The sequence below is a fragment of the Antedon bifida genome, chromosome 7, assembly GCF_963402885.1.
Source record: "Antedon bifida chromosome 7, ecAntBifi1.1, whole genome shotgun sequence".
Lineage (NCBI taxonomy): Eukaryota > Metazoa > Echinodermata > Crinoidea > Comatulida > Antedonidae > Antedon > Antedon bifida.
The window spans coordinates 10,566,347-10,587,186 of record NC_136232.1 but is presented as its reverse complement, the minus strand read 5'-3'; the positions used below and the strand labels follow the sequence as shown (position 1 = coordinate 10,587,186).

Genomic DNA, 20,840 nt, shown 5'->3' with positions numbered 1-20,840 from the left:
CCATGCTGACTTTTGCAAAGCATCATGGTTGAATCTGGGGAGCTAACTCTAAGATGGTTTAAAAGGTAAAAAGGTAAAGGTCCCGCATTCAATTCTGAACATAGGTAATGAGCTGTTAGGAGCTCATTTGAAAAGCCTGTGCATTATGTGGTAGGGTGGCCAGTTCCTTTCCACGCCACCTTATCCTCAATAGTATTTTCAACCAGGTACTCATTTACAGCTGAGTAGACTGGGAGTTGTTGGGAATTGAACCCAGGTCTCTCTGTGTGTCGTAACCCCTCGACTACCCAACTCCTTGGACAGCTTAAACGACTCTTAAACTCTAAACACAAATTGAATTCATTAATGGACAACTGGATGTTTCTAAAAATGATCAAAAAGGTTTGTTAAATCGTTTCTTTATTTGTTTCTCCACGAATATACAGATATAATGAAGAAAAAAAATGGACGTCAAATAAGCAATGATCTTTAGGACTTGACCCCCATAAAACAAGAGTTTTTCTTTTTCTGTTTGTACATTTGTTGATATGGATGAAATATTTCCGAAATAAAAGAAATTGAATAATAAAAAAACAGCATAAGAAATGGTGTCAGTCTCCACTACAAACTTTAGGTTATTTTAGGCCCATCCCACCTATTTGAAAATACTGGATCAGTCATTGAACACTGATCAAGTAATTTAAATAGAAACCTCACTAAAGACTGACTCACAGTGCACTGCACAATTATGATATATTTCAAAATGAATGAACTAATTACAAGTGAAGCAGAAAGGCTTTAACAAACTCAATTGAATGAGAAACCAGGAATTATTAGTACTAATTTTTTTTATCTTACAATCCAAGAAACTAAAATAATTTTTAAGATGCAAAATGTAACACACTTACTTGACATTCTTTTTGGAGCAAGATTGCAGCAGTACGTCGGCTGCGGTGCTATTGTCAGCTTTGACGTCAATTCTCCAACATTTTTCGGTGGTGTTATTGTGTTACGTGGAGGAGGTGCAGCTATTAATAACAGACAATAATAATAAGCATTAATAATGCACAGATTAAAAAAAATGATGTATTCTGTATTTTTCTGAACAAATAAGTTTTTTTAAGTTCAAAAGTGGTCAATGTTTGACAAAAAGTGGGAGATTGTTCCAAAGAGAGGATTCAACGAAAAAATGCGACCACTGTAAGTATGAAATCATGAAACTCATAGCAACGATTTGTCAGAGGGACCATACCCAGGAAGTTGGCTACCCACCACTAATATAGCTACACAAAATATTAACACTAATATAGTTAAACATCATCTTCTATCTACTAAGGCCAAAGTATAGTCATGTCTTCGTACATTTCTACAGTTAACCGTACCACTAGATAGGCTAGATCAGTGCTTCTATGGATGTATGTTCTGCTCATATTCAGTACCATTTTGATTTTACGATCAATCGGGAAATTACCTCACAGGCGATGATGGATGGAATTGACTTTATACTAAAGTTTTGTCTACACTATCAAATTAGTTTGACAAAAAAAGTGTCACTTCACATCACATTTTTTTGTCATAAAGTTTGGTAGTGTAGACAGAGCTTTACACGTAGTAGGGTTAGGCATTGTTGAAATAAATAGAAACAAATTTGTCAGAGTAATGAAGGAGATGGAATTGATTGTATACTTACACATAGTAGGGTTAGGCATCGTTGGATTCACGTTGGGATTTAGAGTGGATGATATTGGAATACCTGTGGTTGTATTTGGTGGGCCTCCCTTCGCCGTTTTATCCGCAGTACCAGAGCTATAACGAAATTAAATACAAAATTGAATATAAATAAAACTTTTGCCTCTATTAATTTATTAGCTTTATAACAAAACAACAACAGCTAAATAAAATAAAACAGTCATTTCAATATGAATACAATATGATATCAGTGTTATATTTCAATTTCTTTATGAGTTGATTTCGAATTCTACTATCTGAAACAAATGACAAACAAAGAATATCTACTTACTCTTTTTCTTGCATCACATAAAGTGTAACCATACAAACAACGCTGAAACACAAAAATAAAATCATTACTTTAATTGTTTTTATTTAAAATTTTTGTTTTTTTGGGTATAAAATATGTGTACTGTAGTATCTTCCAACATGAATACATATAGTAAAAATAGCCAATCACATCTCTACCACAGTACCATAATATTTTATATCTTAGTCGCACTATTAACAACCTGTAAACAGAACTTAAGTTGCCTACTTTGATGCAACACAAGGAAATTGACCAATCACAACATGATAAATGATGATGCATCACCTGGTGATTGGTCAAATTCTATGCACTGCGCTTAACGTCTGGTTCTTCCATTGTGTCCTAGTGGGAACCCATTTTTCTATTTTAGTTTGTTTTGTACATGTTACATGTTTAAAGCACTTGTGCTTATTTTGTATCCCATTCTATTATCATTTTTATTGTATTTGTATATGTTTTTATTTTAATTATGGAATAAAAATGTCGATGATTGATTGATTATGAAAATAAAAATATTGAAACGTACCAGAAAAGCATAATGACAACTAGGGCTACTATGGTCCATTGCATAAACCTGGGTGATAGACACGTCTCATCAGGTGGTGGGGCGGCGTGTTTTGACCTTATCCTCCTTCTATCCCGATGCTTTTGGTGCGAACTACTTGGTTGCATACTAATTTTGGAAACGTTGCTTGCTGTACGGCTGTAAAAAGAAATTATTTAAAACGTTGTAAAGTAATTGAAGACAAGTTCTGGAATTTCATATGTAGCAAATGTGCGTTACTGGTAACTAGTTGATTATTCTCGTATTGTGATTGTGATTTAAGGCTATAGGCTTGACTTTAACATAGCTGTGAACATTAATGTGTACATTATGTTAGCAATGAAACTGCTTGATTTATAAATTCTGAAGATCAGAACAAAAAGAAAAAGCGAGGAAAACCTGAGAGATAGGATGAAAAGCAAACTGTAAACTAATTGATTATTCTGTTCTTTAGGTGTGATTTAGATCTGGCTTTAACATAGCTATGAACATTAATAATGCGTACATTATGTCAAGCCTTGTCTACACTATCAAACATTATGTGACAACAAAATGTGATGTTCCCATATATGGACATGATGATGTCATATCACTACCATATATGGGCATATCCCACCATATTTGGGCACATCACACTTTTTAAACTAGTTTGATAGTGTAGACAGAGCTATAGCAATGAAACTGAATTTCTAAATTCTCAAGATCAAAACAAAAAGAAAAAGCGAGGAAAACCTATGAGAGATAGGATGAAAAGCAAACAAAAAAAATATATACAAAGTTTGAGACTTGAATAAAGATAGGCGGCTACCTTATCGTTCCTATACTTGATGTGGAGTTCATGCTGTCAAGACGCTTCAACTTGGCTAGTTTACGATTCATTCTTTCCAATTCATCTATCCTCGTTTCTAAGTTATCAGTCAATCGACAAAGTTCTTTCACAGCGCCAACATTCTCCATGAAAATGTGGTCTTTATTTACAACCAAAAAGTTATCTACAACGTTGCCGTCGGATAAGGTTACGTTTCCAGTGTCTTTGACAGCGTTTGGCATGACGGATTGAACTTCTTGGGCTATCACGCCCGTGTCACATCGCTCCCCGTCAACTATCCCCATTACTTCCGCAAATTTATCTTTGTATTCATAGCGATATATCTTCATTTTTTCGATGTTCTCTTTCAGATGTTTTGGATCAACCTTAATTTGGTAAAATTACAATATATAAATCACAAATAGTTTTTATACGGTATATTTCTTATGAGCACTGTTTCTCCTACACACTCCAAAACCATAATATAAAGCATAAAAAAAAATGTTTTTGTACAGTAAACCTATATATTTATTTGGCAGCAGAAACAACCCTTGGAAAAAGAATTTTGACAGGAATTAATCCCGTAGATTGAGAGACTACCATGTAAGGTATCAAAAGCTATGTATGTATTGTAACGTCACTCCCGGTATGTTTGATAAGTTTCTTTACCTCTTGGAAGTTTTCTTTGACCCTCTTATCAGATGGCTGCATAATCTGACCGGTCACTTTAATATTTCCATGGACTACAAGTGCTTCATTTGGCCGGTCAGTGTTCACACCAACTCTTCCCTATGAGTAAAAACAAAAAATAATAGTATTTTTTAATTGTTTTATTTTATTATCAATGTTTTCACACAAAAGTAAATATAAACAAATTAGAATTAAAGTATTAAGTGGGACAAAAGTTCACATGCATCATTCTTTCACTGATCATGATTAAGGCAGACATTGTATGTAAACCTTTAATAAGATCAGCTTAATCACCCTAATGTATGGGAGCGTGATGAAGCACCCTGTATAACATTAGTTCACATGCTAAATTAGTTTATTTGAATTCAACCAATTAGCATTTAGTTTAGTTTTCCAACCATTACACACACCCTAATTAGACCATATCACACTTCCTTAGGTTGAGCTGCCGATTTCATGCAACATATTATCTCATCAGCATAAACAGATCATGATCTGATGTCCATGTGAACAGTTTATCATGATGATCGTTCATGATAGCTAATGCGAACACACCTAGTGTATCTGAAGTAAGTGATAAGCAATGATCAGTTGAATGTTTTTACTTACTAAATGAAAAACCGAGTCTGGGGTTTGGCCCTTCTGCCAAGGAACATCAACGTCATTTTCAAACTGCCCTGGATTAGACGCCTGGCAAAGATAAAAAGCAAAATTAAGCAAACATAATACTTTAAAAACAAATTCTAGAGGCCAATTTATACAGACGAGCGGTAACAATAAGCTGAAAACCGCGTAGCTTGACCCACATAGAATCTGTATCTATCCTTAGCAGATATGGTCATAAGAAATAACATACAATCTATAATTTTATTACCGTTACCGCTCGTCTGTGTAAATTGGCCTTTAAGCTTCATAATAGTCAAAAAATAAAAATGATTGAATAGTTACCCTAACAATAATCTTCTCAGAAACACTAGCCACAATCATGAAAGTCTCTGATCCGCAATAAGCATGAACTCCGACAACCAACATAAAGTATCGTTGGTCTGGATTCGGTTTGCCCTTCTTGCGCATGTTATTCGACGTAGTCTCGCTGAAGTGTAACCGACCAACGGTTGCCTTGGTAACTTGATCTACAGGAATGTCAATCCTGTAAAAGAACATTAAAATATTAACTATTTGTCAACATTTATTTAACTAAACAAATGATTTTTGTATTCTACTGTCTTTCTGTAGTGTAGAATTTTGTGTGTAATGTATGTATGTTTGTATATGTACCTGTATGAACACATAATACTTTAATGTTTGTAGTAAAGTTTGTGATCCAAAATGAGAATACCTGCCTACTTCACAAGATGTTGTATACGAACCAAAACATCAAGACATTCTCAACTTTACTATTTCCATTTTGGAGACACAAGGGTGTACCGCAAACCTTTTAACTAATAAATTAATTTTCTATTTGACTTACTTGACAGGGTTAAAGGGTTTTTTGCTTCTGTCCGCTTGCGATTGCTCAACACGAATATACGAGTCCATCGACTCCAGTTTAACGCCGTTCAAATGTACATAGTAACTATCAATTCGTTTTAAACCGTTGGTCGTTCGGACAAACTTCGGTACTCCTAATAATCCAACGTGGACTGTAACTTGAAAATGATTCTTCTTCTGACAAACGAATGAATCGTCAGGAACGGAGAAATTGAAGCCTTTGTCCGCTTCAACTCTGAATTCTGGTGTTAATCTGCAATGCAACATATAAAATCAGAAAAAGTTATTTTCATTTGATTTCTCAAGAAATCTAGAGTTTCTTTCCACAACATACCGTTATGTGTCGCTGACGATTTTAAATTGTCTGAAATATATCGCTAAATGATACTTACACATTCTGTCCATTGGCGTCACATAGCGTATGCCATTTATTTGGTTGATATTGCTGCCATTTTATGCACTGATACGTTGATTCGGTGTATGAGAGGTTGTCGCTGCCACCACCGGCACTAGTTCCCATTTCTATGTCATACATGTTGCTGTCATTGAATAAAGACGCTAAAAAAATAACAAGATCGTGTATTATTGTGCTGTTACAGGATAAACTCTAAGCTCAACAGATTTATAGTTGGTACCAAAAAAGGCAATAGAGGGCGCTGCATATCAAGAGATCCCTCAGGAAAAAAATTAGGCAATATGTTTATTCTGGACAAAGCAAGTAATACTTTACATATCGAGTGACCCCCGGAGTGACCTCTTGGATGTATTATAGCATCTTATGATGAAAGAACGAAGTCACATGTTGCAACTTACAATTATCCAATGCATAGTCAAGGTCCTGCATTTTTGTACACGATTCACTCCCTGTAAAAATAAATAAAAATCAATTATAAGCAAGTTTAACATTTGAAGTAAAGACTACTGTTATATCTTATTGAGATGTTACGTAATACAATATTGAGAGGTTTACATAATATAGATAAAGAGATTTGACAGGGTTGAAATGGGCAATCGATCGAAACGACTTTAAAACCAAGTAGCAAACTGAAGAATAGAAAAATTATCGCCTAGCGGAAAAAGAGCCGGAAAGGTACTTCCGAGTGTTTCATGGACAAATAACAGGGATACAAAGACGATGTGGTGCTTATAAGTGCTAGGATCCAGAAACAGGAACTGGGATACTAGGGTCTAAAATAGCACAAACTGACACCAACAACAAGATGATGCAAAACATGCTGCATTCAAGCAGTTTATTAAAAAAAATAAAATAATATAACGTCGTTTGAATCAGGATGTGGATTCTAATTGGTTAAATAACAAATTATTTTAAGAATGTCAAAACATTAAACAGAGGATTATATTGTTGTACATTAACATCTTGTAAGGGACCATGTCAACATGATTCTACTGCTGCTGTTACTGCAGTAACTATATTTTGTTTTACTCTTTTAAACCTGTTTACAGTAGGCAATTACTGTATTTAGTAAAGCTCTTTTGTAACACACAATTTATTAAAATGGGTAATATACTCCTTGGGTATCTTTTATGTTGTTTTAGTAAATTGTAAAATATTTTTATAGTATTAATTTAATGCTCATCACTTTGAATAATTATATTATCAACTATTATCAGGGAATAACTTCGGCAGTGATAGCATAGCAAAAAACTATACAAAACAACCTTATTGCTACACATTTCTAAAATTGTGTAGCAAAAAAAAACAATAAAACTATGTTTCTCCACTAAGAAATCGGTTTGATTAGCAATATTGCTAAACAAAATTTTAAGTTGAAATTTTTCCCTGATTAGATCTTTGGAATGCATTTTTTACACTTTACACAAGTGCACTAGAATAGGTAAAACCATTCCTTGTAATCTATCTATCTATTATCACACAATAAAATATAGATAGTGTTTTACGAACTATTGTTATGGGGAGAAACAAGATCAATTGGGAACACAACTGTAACATATTATTAATACAGTATATATTTATATTTAAAGGTCAAAAGGTCAACTTATGGGAAGTTGCAAATTGGCTGTTTATTACTCTGCAAGTGAAGACAATGAAACAATTTAACATACTAATATATCATCCTCGTTTCATTATAAATCTGTCACACAAAATTATTAACAAAAATTATCATTCCAAGATCCTCATGTACTTTCCAACATTCATAATATACAGATATTCTGCCCAAATACAGACATACAGAAATGGATTCAATACAAACTACACAAAAATATGATTTAGCTTTCATCACATTCAACAAAAGCACAATCATTTTTAGGCAAATCAACTGCCCGCACCACGCAAGCCCTATTTCCAGATAAGATGAATTTGTTTTCATTATACTTCATCAACTATACCACTGTCGCGCTCAGAAACATGTGTAGAACGACTATTTGATGCTGTGCTTAAAAACTGCTGAAATTGTTTGTTTTTACTACGGAAAAAGTTCATTAAGATCAACAAAATTAATTATAGCAAATTGAGAATTGTGCTATTAAAAAATAAAAGAATTCCTAGTAGTAGAGTGAGTCATTCATGCTATGTTTAACACTTCTAATTCATTCATTCATTCACAGGCCTATTCCTCTACTTAAATAAAACACTCTTCAAAATAGCAGAATCAATATATTTTTTGTTGCAAATGAAATAAATGTTAAAAGCCAATCAGAAACAAGATTTTCAGGATTTGTAACCAATGGCATTAGACTAGAGATTTTTTCTGGGAAAGAAATAGAAGGAACAATGTCTTTAATTGAAAATTTAGAGTTTGGTATTTAGGGAAGCTATGCTACAAAAATTGCACCACAGGAGATTCAGCATAAGTTGCACAACCGGTAGAAATCAGAAAATCTGAACAAAATTATGTAGAAAAACAAAGATGATTTCATAGTATTGTAGTACAGGTCTGTAGTAGTAGTAGTATTTATTAACGCTGGGTTTAATGTTGATAACAAAAAATCATTCGATATGTCCTAACCATGACTTTTGACCTCAAGGATCAGCTGTCCACTGCATGTTCAATATAATTAAAAGTAGTGGATTTGTATGATTGTGTTTATATGAATTCAACACATGTTCTTTTACAATGGTTGGTATTAAAGTCCACTGAAATCAGGTCAGATTATTTTCAATAATAATAATTAGAGATATACTATAAATAACACTTAAACGCCAACGGTTAATAATAATTATGCCAATTATTAGTAGATTTTTTATTTAAAATAATCACATAAACTATGAAGGCTACCGCTATTTAGAAGTCTGTTTGGTGCACAAATCTGTCACCTAGAATTGTCATATGATGGACATGTAATAGCCCTCCTGTTTTACTACAACCAGCTTTATACTAAAATCCCTTGCTCATTGAAGTCAACTTAAAAAAAACATCATAGAATAGAAAGATCAATAATTTTAAACACTCTATACACATACTATGTACACTTTGTAACACAAAGTAAACTATGAACACTAGGCCTATATAAATTAATAATTTGAAAAAGTAGTAGGGGGTTCCCCGGTGTTTTTAGTCTTAGTTCTCTAATACCTTACTTAACCCCTTACTGCCAATTGGCAGCTCCACCCGATATAACAGAGTGTACAGAACACAAAAAGACTTTTAAAATACAAAAAAGTATTGAACAAGTTTTCTAACCTACTAGCAGTAGCGTAACGCAGAGACCTAAGGCCCCTGGTTTAGGAACCCCAAGTGGCCCTCTAACGCCTGGAGGCCTCATGCATTTTTAGCCTTTTTCAACATATTTTAATGCCTGTTTTTTCCTCTAGACTTTGCTCAGGGGCTCCCATAAGCTCCGGGGCCCCTGGGTTTAGCTAGTGAGCGGTCATAGCCGTTAGACCACTGTCTACTAGGCACTTATTTATCATTGTGGAAGAGTCCTAAAAACAGAATATCATGCACATAGTACATATGATACATGGAATACTGTAGGACACTAATAATTAATATGAGTACAGAATTGGTACAGTATAGTACAATGGATACACTAAAATGGATAGATGTATATAGTTCATAGGTTCATAGTAAAATACACGAGTGTAATAATATGAATAAAATGAAACTTTTACTTATAATATGGGTGGGGTAAAATGTACTGTATATCAATATGTAGTACAGTTTAATGTCCTCTAACATATTTTCTATTAATGATTCTTGAACCGTAGCCCCAATGTTATGTTGAAATCATATCATGCCAAGTTACATATTTTAAAAACATCTTTCCTCTCGTATGTAAATTGCAAATGAACATACCATCTGTTTCACATAGATGTTTGTTACTTCAGCTTAATCCAGAAATTTCTATGGGTTTCATTTTATCGATAAATCAAAAGTTGCCTTTCGCTTTCAAGAATTTCAATCTAAATTCATGCTGCATAACTTAAAAATCATATTTTTTACAGAACAACTTTAATGTTCATTGTAAAGAGAATTTGTTTTGTTCTTTTACAGTCATTATATACTTATAATGTACTTATGTTATTTGCTGTCTTAAGTACTAAAAGTTAAGTTAAGCTTCAAACTGTTGCTGTATGCCTATAGTATATTTGATTTTCTATATTTTAGTTCAGTAAGAAAAATATATATAGTATATTATATTTTAATAAAATATATAAAAAATTATATATTTGAAAAGTACATTATTACTACTACTAGGTGCATTATGACCTATGCTGACCTCCAAGGAAGTACTTTTAACGATATTGATGCTTATTACATCATGTCTATATTTCCTATTATTACTGTATATGTACATAGTAGAATGCTTGGATGAACAGAATCCGGAAAATAATGGTTTTGGTTAAGGTAATAAGGTCATACAGCATTCAACCACATTCTAATGGTATTACATATTTTAATATTTTAAGACTGTTTTCACACTGGTTTTCACAAAGACTGTTCTTCTCGAGGGCTGAGAACCATGAACAGTTTACCAACTTTATTGTACACATGAATACAGAACCAACTGCTTTACGTCTCATCTGAAGGATGAGGCAATGAGAGTAAAATATCTTAGGATACATGGCACTGAGCATTTGCTTAGTATGAATACAGACAAAAAAAAGTGCTTTACTGTATGTCCACACTGAACACATACCAATGATGTTCCATCATTTAATATTTTAAGGGTGGATTCACACTTTATTCGATTAATGGATGCTCAGCGGCATGCCATACGTAATTCCATTGAATGGATTTTCTTCCCAGGACTCTTTTCAATTGAGGTATTTGTGAATTTCAATTTTCACATTATTCCACTATTGTAATTTGTTACAACCAATATCCTAATTCCCAATGTCCCACTAATTGTTCAAGTCTTGTGTTATAGGGTTACACAGCACAATTTAATGAATAAAAGAAACCACATAATCACAGAAAGATTAAGGGTGATTCACACGGCAATATACCCACATATTTTCCACTACAACATCAAATCCCATCCTATTTTAAAACCATCATCAGATTCTATTGAAACAATTATAAAACATGTATCAATAACTAATTTGGATTATTATTATTAAAAAATAAAGTCTAAGTCTTGACGCACTTAAAATATTCTAAATGAATCGATAGCTTTCAGTGATTCAAGTTATTTTTTTCTGTGTGAATTTCCTTTTTATATTCACAAAAATGAAAATTACTTTAAACTGACAAAACCACAATTGAATTAGGAACAAACAGGTTCCGGTACATCCAAGGATTTCTTACAAAAAATAATAATGCGTAATCATACAGCCTAAAAATACCAAATAAACTTTATCTAAAGCTCTGTCTACTCTATCAAACTTTTACAAAAAAAGTATGATGTGCCCAAATACGGTAGTGATATGCCCAAATATGGTAGTGTAGTGATATGACATCATCATGCCCATATATGGGCATATCACATTTTTTTCGGCACATATAGTTTGATAGTGTAGACAAGGCTTTAGGAAACATGTAAAAATGATTCTACTGCAGTAATTATACTTTGATAATCTTTTAATTGATAATGATAAACAGTTTATGTAATTATTTAGCAAGATTTTCTGGGTAATCATCACTCAGGCCTTGTCTTTTAAGGCGAGTGAGTGTGATCACTCACCTAACACACTCCTAAACTGCCCTTGAGGAGTGTGATTTACAACACGCTTAAATTTGGTAAACTTCTACACACGAAAATACAAACAGCACACCTACAGCACCCCTGAATGTATTGAGGAGTGCAATTTGTAGCACACCTATGATTTTAAAAAGACAAGGCCGGCATACTGTATATTGCAGTAGCTGTCTCATAAGCTTCTACAATGAAACAAACAAAAATCATGCGTTATTGTAGTAAAATTACTGCAGTATTCACAGTAAAACAAAATGAAGTTTACAGACAGTATTTGTACAGTAGTAGAGTAATGTTGAAAAATTAATACAAAACCAATTTGTCTTTCTTTTTATTGATACCATATACACTTTACTATACACTTTATGATACTATTTGAGGTATACTGTGTATGTTCATCCGGGTGGAAAATAATCTCACACAGCGTTTATTATTTACATAGAGGCGGGTCCATTTTTTATACAATTATTCTATAGATGAGTAATGCATGGAAAAATCAATAGAATAGTATGCCGCCGCTTCACAAAGTTGGAATCTATATTGTGTACATATTGTCAAAGACATAAACAAGTATTAATATCAACAATATTACTTGATTTATACACTAAAGTAGTAACTCCTAATTTGGGTGGACCCTTATTGAAGTGGCACATTGTATATATTAAGGGGACACTTTCCTGTGAGACAAACAAGGACCAATAAATGTTTTGACACTCCGGCAAACCTCCATTCAGGGGAAACTCACATTAAGGGAACCAAAGTCCCGAAGATGTCAACTTAATAGGTGTTCTTCTATAAAATTAAATCACTTCTCTTCTTTATTATAATATACTGTATGCTATATTCAAGATGCTGAGCTACGGAGATCAAATCTAGTTATGGCTGCGACATGATCAGTTCCGTACACCTTAACAGACACCGCGATGTGGAGAATATGTACATGGTACAGTACTGTTGGTATTTGTCGCAGCCAGACATACTATCAAAGTAGACTTGTTACGAGTTCCTATCTTGGCAAGGCGAGCTCAGCATCTTGTTGTTAGATTGCCTTGCTATATTCAATTTGTACATTATTTCACAATGTCGATTTATATACCATTGTAGTGTATTTCCTCAAATGCAATGGTTATTTTTACAATTGAATCTTTTGTAAATAAGTTTAGAATCAAATTTCACAGTGATTACACAAAGCCTTTTATAATATTTCTAGTTAATAAACACAAAATTTAGTACCTATCACCAACAAGTACTTAACCCCCAATGTGTCACTGTTTTTAAGCTCAAAATGATTCTAGAGTCTTTGGGAGGGGTTGTGGATGATGGGAAACCAGTTGTGGATGTATACCAAGTTTAGTACAGTATACACACATGTTACTGGGCCGTAGCCACCAGTATGGTTGGTAAGGTTTCAACCTGACCACTTTTTCACAGAGGCCTTTGATAACCCAGCGGCCTGAACAGAGATTGTTCCCTATTTTTGCGAAAACCGGATCACTATATTTCTTGTGGCTACATCACTGTTATGTTGGCGCAACTTACCTGGATAAACCAATATTAGCCAATTATTTACAAATAAAAAGTTTGAAACTAAAAGAGTGATTATAGGTAGACCATGATTGTGAGAAAATAAAATCTTGACATGTTTTGTCAAAATCAAAAACCTTGGAGGCAATCCAGCGTAAAAAAAATGTCAGGGATTTGATTCTTCTATTATGATTTTAAAGCCGACGTCTCTAGTCTGAAGGGCAAATTTACTGTTAACAAGCAATGCACCAACTATTATATGAATCATGCCTTTATTATATCACAGTAGCAAGCTGTCTCACATACTATATAGTCAAAGCTGATATTTGTTTTAAATACTTTTTAAAATGTTTGTAATAACTATTGTAAAATATTTACTTTTACTAGGTTTTTTTATTATCCCTTCTGGACAAAACAAACTGTCCCTGAACAGGTTTGCCTTAGTGTTAAAATAAATATATTGGCCATTGAAAAGTAAATAGTTTGTCCCCTGAATAGGGGTTCCAAAGGTGGGGTTCTACTGTATTTACAGTAATGGTCGTTCATCCTGTTTGACCTAATTGTGTATTTTGGCCTGAAGTTGTATTGATAGTTTTAATTTGCATTTTGGGTGTTATTAAAATGGACAGAATAAATAAATACTTTTAAAAATGTACCTTTTATTTAAAACAAATTTTAAACTATAAAGCTCTGTCTGCAATATCAAATTTATGTGACAAATAAATTTATACTTTTTTTTGTAAAAACTAGTTTGATAGTGTAGACAGAGCTAAATAAAATATCTGTCCTTATATCACTTCCTTCATAATGAAATGTATAGAAACACTTTGTATTCTCACTATCAACATTTAACACAATAAATCTCATGAAAGAAAAAAAAAGGGGAAAACCAAGTACAGTACTGTAGTCGTAAAAAGCCAGAATATGCAACAACAAAAATTTAACTATAAAAACTATATTAATTTCTCTCAAAATACTTGAATAATTTTGATAAAACATGAACAAAATCATTGAAAACAGATTTCTACTAATTGACAACTAAATTTAACTTTATATAGTCTGTATATAATTGATAATTCAGTCTACATACTCATCTTCTCAATCACACGTCAAATTTATCACACGTTAGACGAGGGCGCTAATTGACAATTACAAAAGGAAACTTCCTGGCAACCGTTATGCAACTGAAGTCACATGACAACTAAGAGACCCTGAATATAGGAAATTAAAAAAAGGTTGTATTGTGGGTCATAAGAGCAGGGTCAAGTGCTGCAGTAGCTAGGGGTATACTGCAGGATATGATAGGGTACCCTTTTCAACAAATCTAATTATACAAACAATAGGTGTATGTATTTAAAAGGAATATTGCTCTCCGAAACTTTGGCGCTTTCTCCTGGCTGGGACGTTTTGATTGAGATTTTAAAATGAGTATTGCTCTCTGAAACTTTGGCGCTTTCTCCTGGCGGGGACGCTTTGATTGAGCTTTTAAAAAAAATATTGCTAGCTAAAACTTTAGCGCTTCTTCCTGGCAGGGACGTTTTGATTGAGCCTTTTAAAAGAAATATTGCTCTCTAAAACTTTGGCGTTTTCTCCTGGCAGGGACGTTTTGATTGAGCATTTATTTTTGTGGCTTATGTTCGTAATCGACTTACCTGGCTCTTGTTTGATCTGCATCATACTTGGGGGCAGCATACTCCTCTTCATCGAGTTGTCTGGCGTTATAGAATGCTTTCTCTTTTTCGCTTGATGAGAAATTATACTGAAACGGCAATTAAATGACTCATTTAGATTAAGATTATCAACAAGTTTTCATTAATAATTTGATAAAGTCAAAGATTATAACTTTTGTGAAGTAATTAATTATAGGTTTTAAAAGCTTTACATTAAAAATAATAATTGAAATAAATAAAATAAAAATAAAGTTTTAAGAATTTATTTAAATTGTAGCAAAAATGAAAAAGAAAGGAAAATCATTTTAATTTGATTCGCTTTATAAATCTGTTTAAAATAAAATATTTGAATTAAGTTTAAAAATTGTTACTCTAGAATGTCGCACGCATTCTCAAAAACTTCAATGTCTGATAATGATTTAATTAGCACATATCTAAATAAAGCACACAGCATTATATTTAGGAAGGATAGATTTATATCATGACCATATATAGGTATACGATTACTATATATGGGCATATTACATATTTGATATAATGTAATAACATGGACAAAGCTGAAACATCTTCAAACCTACACAATGAATCACCAACGTCTTATTCTCATTCAATTTTTGCAATGTGTGACTCACTCAACATATCATATGATATAGAAATTGAGTCATTTAGTAAAAATTGATACAAGTTTGCCTATACTTCCTCCATTAGTAATGTACTGTACTGATCTAACATTAGGCATATTGCCTTTAACTAAAAGTTTTTTTACAAATATAGTTAATATGATGATACTGTTCTTTTTGTTTTATTCTTTAAAATTCTTTTTATTCAAGTATCCTTCACCTTTCTGAAGAAGCCTATAATTTACATACAGTAGTAGTATTTTATAAAGTATATAGAATAATATAATTCAAAATGTGCACAATGCAGACTTATGTATAAACTACTTCCCAACTGATATTTCATTTAAATATAAAATTGCTTTTATTTTCTTAAATATTTAAAGAAATTTAATTTATCATGGTTGCTAATTTTTCCTGTTAACTGCCAGAATTGTACCTATATTTATTACACAGAAGTCTTCCGACCTTAATGGTACAAATAAAGAATGACTACCATGTTTTGTTATAGGAAGCTTTCAAATGACAACAACCTAGGACCTGGTAATTCATTGTGCGCTTGCGGGGACATTGGACGTGCTTTCTCACTTGATCCTTTTTATTTTTTTTATAGAATACTAGGTCCAGAAGATGTGCAATGACACAATATGTATTGCAGGCAGGTATTGCAGATCACTACCTTCTACAGATGGTGTAACTGACAGTTTAGACACCAATGGAAAGAAAAGGAAGACAGCAGAAATGATGGAGAAACGAAAAAGCCATATTGTTGATTCACCAAATGGTATCAGAGTAAAGCTTTGTCTACACTATCAAACTAGTTTGACAAAAAAAAAGTGTGATGTGCACAAATATGGTAGTGATATGCCCAAATATGGTAAGACATCATCATGTCCATGGGCACATCACATTTTTTGTCGCATAAAGTCTGAGATCAAGACCTACAGTAACCTGGAAATTACACTAAACTCTCATCCAACAATGGACTGAAAATGGCCGACTATGATGATGATGATGACAACCCCTCTATGAGTAAATTACCCTAACCGTCATGCTACAGTAGGACCATTATTACCGTTAATTAGATGGCCCTGTCTATGGCTCATGAACATAAATTAGTGCACAATTAATGTATCAATCACTACATAACAGTGATAATATTTGTTATAAATTTTCCAAATATGGAAATGTATGGAAATAATCAATTAAAAACCTCCTTGATCATAATTTGAGTTTAGGCCGAGGTTTCTTTTTCCGTAGTCTGTGCCAAAAGTTTGGTCAAAATGCTGTAAATCCAGAAATAAGGGCAGTTTCGATTTATATTGGATTGTTTTATGAATATTAAATATTTGGTTATTGCAAAATTCTCCTGAATTTAGATTACTGTACTTGACTTGGTAAACAGACACAGTGGGCTTTCTTTAAATAAATAGATCTTTTTATAATAGGGGTGTCCCTTCTATAATAGTTTGGTGATAATCTGAAAGTAGTTTATATATTCTAAAAATTAATTATATAACTGTTTTTTTTGTCATCATCCATCCTTCATAGCTACTGTATCTAACATTCATAAAGGTATACAATATACTTGTCCACAGACTGTAGTTAGTTGGATTCTGGTTTGCTGGATTTGGAGGGTGGCAGGCATCGGATTTTTATATTTATATATTATTTTATTTTTTGCTTAATTTTTATATGTTTTGTTTGCTGTATGTCGAATATTCTTGGAGAACAATCTTTGTATGGAAGAGGCTACCAAGTATAAAGAAGAAATACATATATCCCTTAAAAGCAGTATTCACATTATGATAATGAACATAATAATATAAGGTGATGTGCACTATTACACAGAATGAACACTTTGGTATTCTGTGTCGCTCTGTGGTAGTATAATCAAGTTATTCATAGAATCACTGGCCATAATGTGACCACCCGCAAAGTATATAATCCCCAGACTGGACGCAGAAAACTATACTTCACAAGTTATGTATTCCAGGAAAGAATAGCAAATAATATAGCCACTAGTATGACAGCTGTTTATGCTTTTTACATTGCTGCTTCTGCCATAGCTACCCCTAACCTTCTGCTGGGACTCCTGGTGTGATAGCTCAACATAATGTTTTGTAAAAGGTCATCCCTGGACTGGTACCTGGTAAAATGACTCCTTTTAACTGTGATTGTTGTCATGTGATTTTACCCCTCATTCATGATTTCAGTACTGTATGTTTTTTTCCTGTTGTTTGTTTATGCACTTGGTTTTTTGCAATACAATGCATCTAAGACGATTATTGTTTGACAGTAAAGTGTATATTATCGTATCGTATATCATATTGTATTTTGATGTATGTACATGGTTTTTTTAAAGGCAAAGACCCAGAGATTTTTACTTAGATATTTTTGTTTGTTTCAGCTATTTTTTTGGGTTGGGTCTAAGCTAAGGGGCTTGCACACCAAGTAGCCTTTCCCATTTTTCCACAGGTCTCCCTGTACTTTCATAAACTAAATATTATATACTATGAGAAAGACCCTGAACAACAGATACCTGAATGACTATACTAAACTGCAATTGTTATTTCATAATATTATATAAAATATTAACACTTCCTCAATATGTAATACAGGGTACACAGAATGAATTACAGGAACATAATGCAGGACAATACACAAAACACTTCTATTCTTTCTTTCTATTATCAAATAATGTACATTCTTTTTCCGACTCAAAATAAATACGGATTATCGACGTCAACTATTCAAAAACTTTCTCTTTTGATACAATATGAACAATGATATTAACAAAGGATTATTTTATGTATTTCTATAAAAGAGGTAAGTGAACTTTGTAAAAGATATTTAAAAGTAAATTATTTCCTAAAGTACATCATTCAGAAAAATAATACCTTTAGTTTACAAGCATTTTCATGCAAAATTGTCAAAATGTTGTCATAGGTCAATGTTGGTCCTTAAGTTTGTGTTCCTGTGGAGGTTTCACAAAAGCTAGTTTACACTTAGCAAACTAAGTTTGAAAACTTAGTAAACTCAAGTTAGGTAAAAAGTTTGCCAGTGTAAACCAGTTGAAAAAGTTTTCAGAAAAGACACAAAAGTTTCCCGGTATAGACCAATTGAAAAACTTAAAATAGTTTTCAGAGGTTAGGCAAAAAGTTTGGCAGTGTAGACTAGTTGAAAAACTTCATCAAACTTTAGAAAAATAGTTTTCAGAATTTAGGCAAAAAGTTTGCTAATGTAATCTAGTTAAAATACAGTACTTCAGAAAACTTTAGAAAAATAGTTTTCAGAAGTTAGGCAAAAAGTTTGCTAATGTAATCTAGTTAAAATACTTCAGAAAACTTCAGAAAACTAGTTTTCAGAAGTTTTCTGAAGCAAAAACATTTACCAGTGTAGACCAGTTGAAAAACTGAAGAAAACTAGTTTTCAGAAGTTAGGCAAAAAGTTTGCCAGTGTAGACTAGTTGAAAAACTTCAGCAAACTTTAGAAAAATAGTTTTCAGAATTTAGGAAAAAAGTTTTCTAATGTAATCTAGTTAAAACACTTCAGAACACTTTAGAAAACTATTTTTCAGAAGTTAGGCAAAACAGTTTGCTATTAATAGTAAAATGCAACAAACCTATCTTTCCTTGGTAGAGGTGGAGGTTGCTGGTTATCTGCTGACGTGATATTCGCAAGAATCGGAGGATTTGGATTGCTCTGAATAAAGTTCACCAACTGCTGCGAGACCACTGCCGAGCTACATGATGGCGTTTCAATGGGAACCTGCCCATTCATCATCGCCGCTGCCGTCGGGACGTGAATACCGTTGGCAACACCTGGTCGGAACATGTTGCCAGCATCTGGTTGTAACTGGCCTGGAATGACCGGCTTCTGCTCTGGAGGCGAGTAAGGTTCGGAGTTTGGTGGAGAGTCTGGTATATGACTGTGAAGAAAAATGTTTCAAATGTCAGATAAAAATAGAAAACAAATATCATAAAGTTGGAAAAATCCGCGAAAAAATCCATAAAAGCAGCAGCTGATATAAACTACTTAAAAAATATCATAAATGATTTGTACATTGTATACTGTAATTGTGGTAGGATCATACTTTAGTGTACAGTACAGTGAAATTTTCTTGCCAATATTATTGATATTAGTGATTAATTTATTACACATTTAATTTCATGTAGATGAAATTAGCAATCAAAGATATACAGGTATAAAATATATTAATAAAGAAGTATACAGTAAAATTCTATAAATAAATTCTATATTAAAGTTTACTTTATTATGAGTAAAACATACTTTTATTACAAATATGAAGTCATGACAGCCAGATCACAATTAAGTTATTAATCCTTTAAAATATAAGAATATTTTATATGGAATGTCGGAAAGATAAGTTGACTAGACAATAGGCATTAAACAGTCTGTAGAAGGTATTATAAATAATAGTATGATAATCCTAGTAGTATGACCTTAAAAACTAAAATTATGCAAAGTGTTTGTTTATGAATGGTAGGCCAATTACCATTTCTAAAATATCATTAATTTGTCTATAGGCACGCAACCATGGACTTGTCCTGACTATAGGAAGACGGTCAACTCAGGTTGCAGGATGCCAGCATGTGTTTTAATGCCTCCCACCCACTCATATCCTTGTTGTACCATTCTCTTCTCTCAGTACCACTGGCCCATTAAAGTAGTAGGATGTTTGAGCCTACGGTATTATCACAACTGAATGTAGTCTAACAAGTTTGAATATCCTGTATTGGCAAATAGGATATGATGCTGATCCCTCTCTCCTTCTTGCACTACAGCTGGTCAACTTGTTTTTTATAAACTTCTTTACTTTATTTACTTCTTTCTCTGATTGTACTGTACCCTTCCTCCTTTTCATGATTACTGAGCTATATCACCTTCTAATTAAGGTGTACTGTAGTACCTGAATAACTAAAGGCTTGTACCAGACAACTATTGTATTGTAGGTACACACAAAATTGAGTAGGAATTTAACAAACTTACCAGTATGTTTTTAAGCACTGCCTCCCATAGTAACAAACAAGTTATGTTGCTTATCACCATGGGTTACACAACTTTATATAAGGTGCATCTACAGGATATTGGTGGTCTACAAATTGATTGATTGATCATTGATCAAATTTTGTGACATCAAGGAAACACTTTGAAACCACAAAATCCAGGGATGTTTTTTAAAAAATCTTTTTATATCATTTTTTTTCTCATTAATTTTTTACCAAGTTCACAATCACAAACATTTTGATATTACATGCTAACAATAACTCACAGCATTTTATGAGAGACTATGAAATTATAACATTTTAATAATTTTAATTTGTTTGAATTC

General features: G+C 32.8%; 1 protein-coding gene across 2 annotated transcripts in view; it reads right to left on the bottom strand.

The window, feature by feature from the left end:
• Positions 1-20,840, bottom strand: part of LOC144847484 (myelin regulatory factor-like) — a 34,988-nt gene that overhangs the window by 5,181 nt on the left and 8,967 nt on the right. For both annotated transcript variants that reach the window (XM_078703874.1, XM_078703875.1), the window contains exons 4-16: positions 19,110-19,415; positions 14,850-14,956; positions 6,364-6,414; positions 5,943-6,108; positions 5,531-5,803; positions 5,008-5,209; positions 4,669-4,749; positions 4,039-4,158; positions 3,370-3,755; positions 2,544-2,720; positions 2,000-2,041; positions 1,670-1,785; positions 888-1,007 (exon numbers count right to left, since the gene is read on the bottom strand). In XM_078703874.1, the coding sequence (XP_078560000.1) occupies positions 888-1,007; positions 1,670-1,785; positions 2,000-2,041; positions 2,544-2,720; positions 3,370-3,755; positions 4,039-4,158; positions 4,669-4,749; positions 5,008-5,209; positions 5,531-5,803; positions 5,943-6,108; positions 6,364-6,414; positions 14,850-14,956; positions 19,110-19,415 (2,147 nt within the window). The remainder of the gene's footprint in view (positions 1-887; positions 1,008-1,669; positions 1,786-1,999; positions 2,042-2,543; positions 2,721-3,369; positions 3,756-4,038; positions 4,159-4,668; positions 4,750-5,007; positions 5,210-5,530; positions 5,804-5,942; positions 6,109-6,363; positions 6,415-14,849; positions 14,957-19,109; positions 19,416-20,840) is intronic.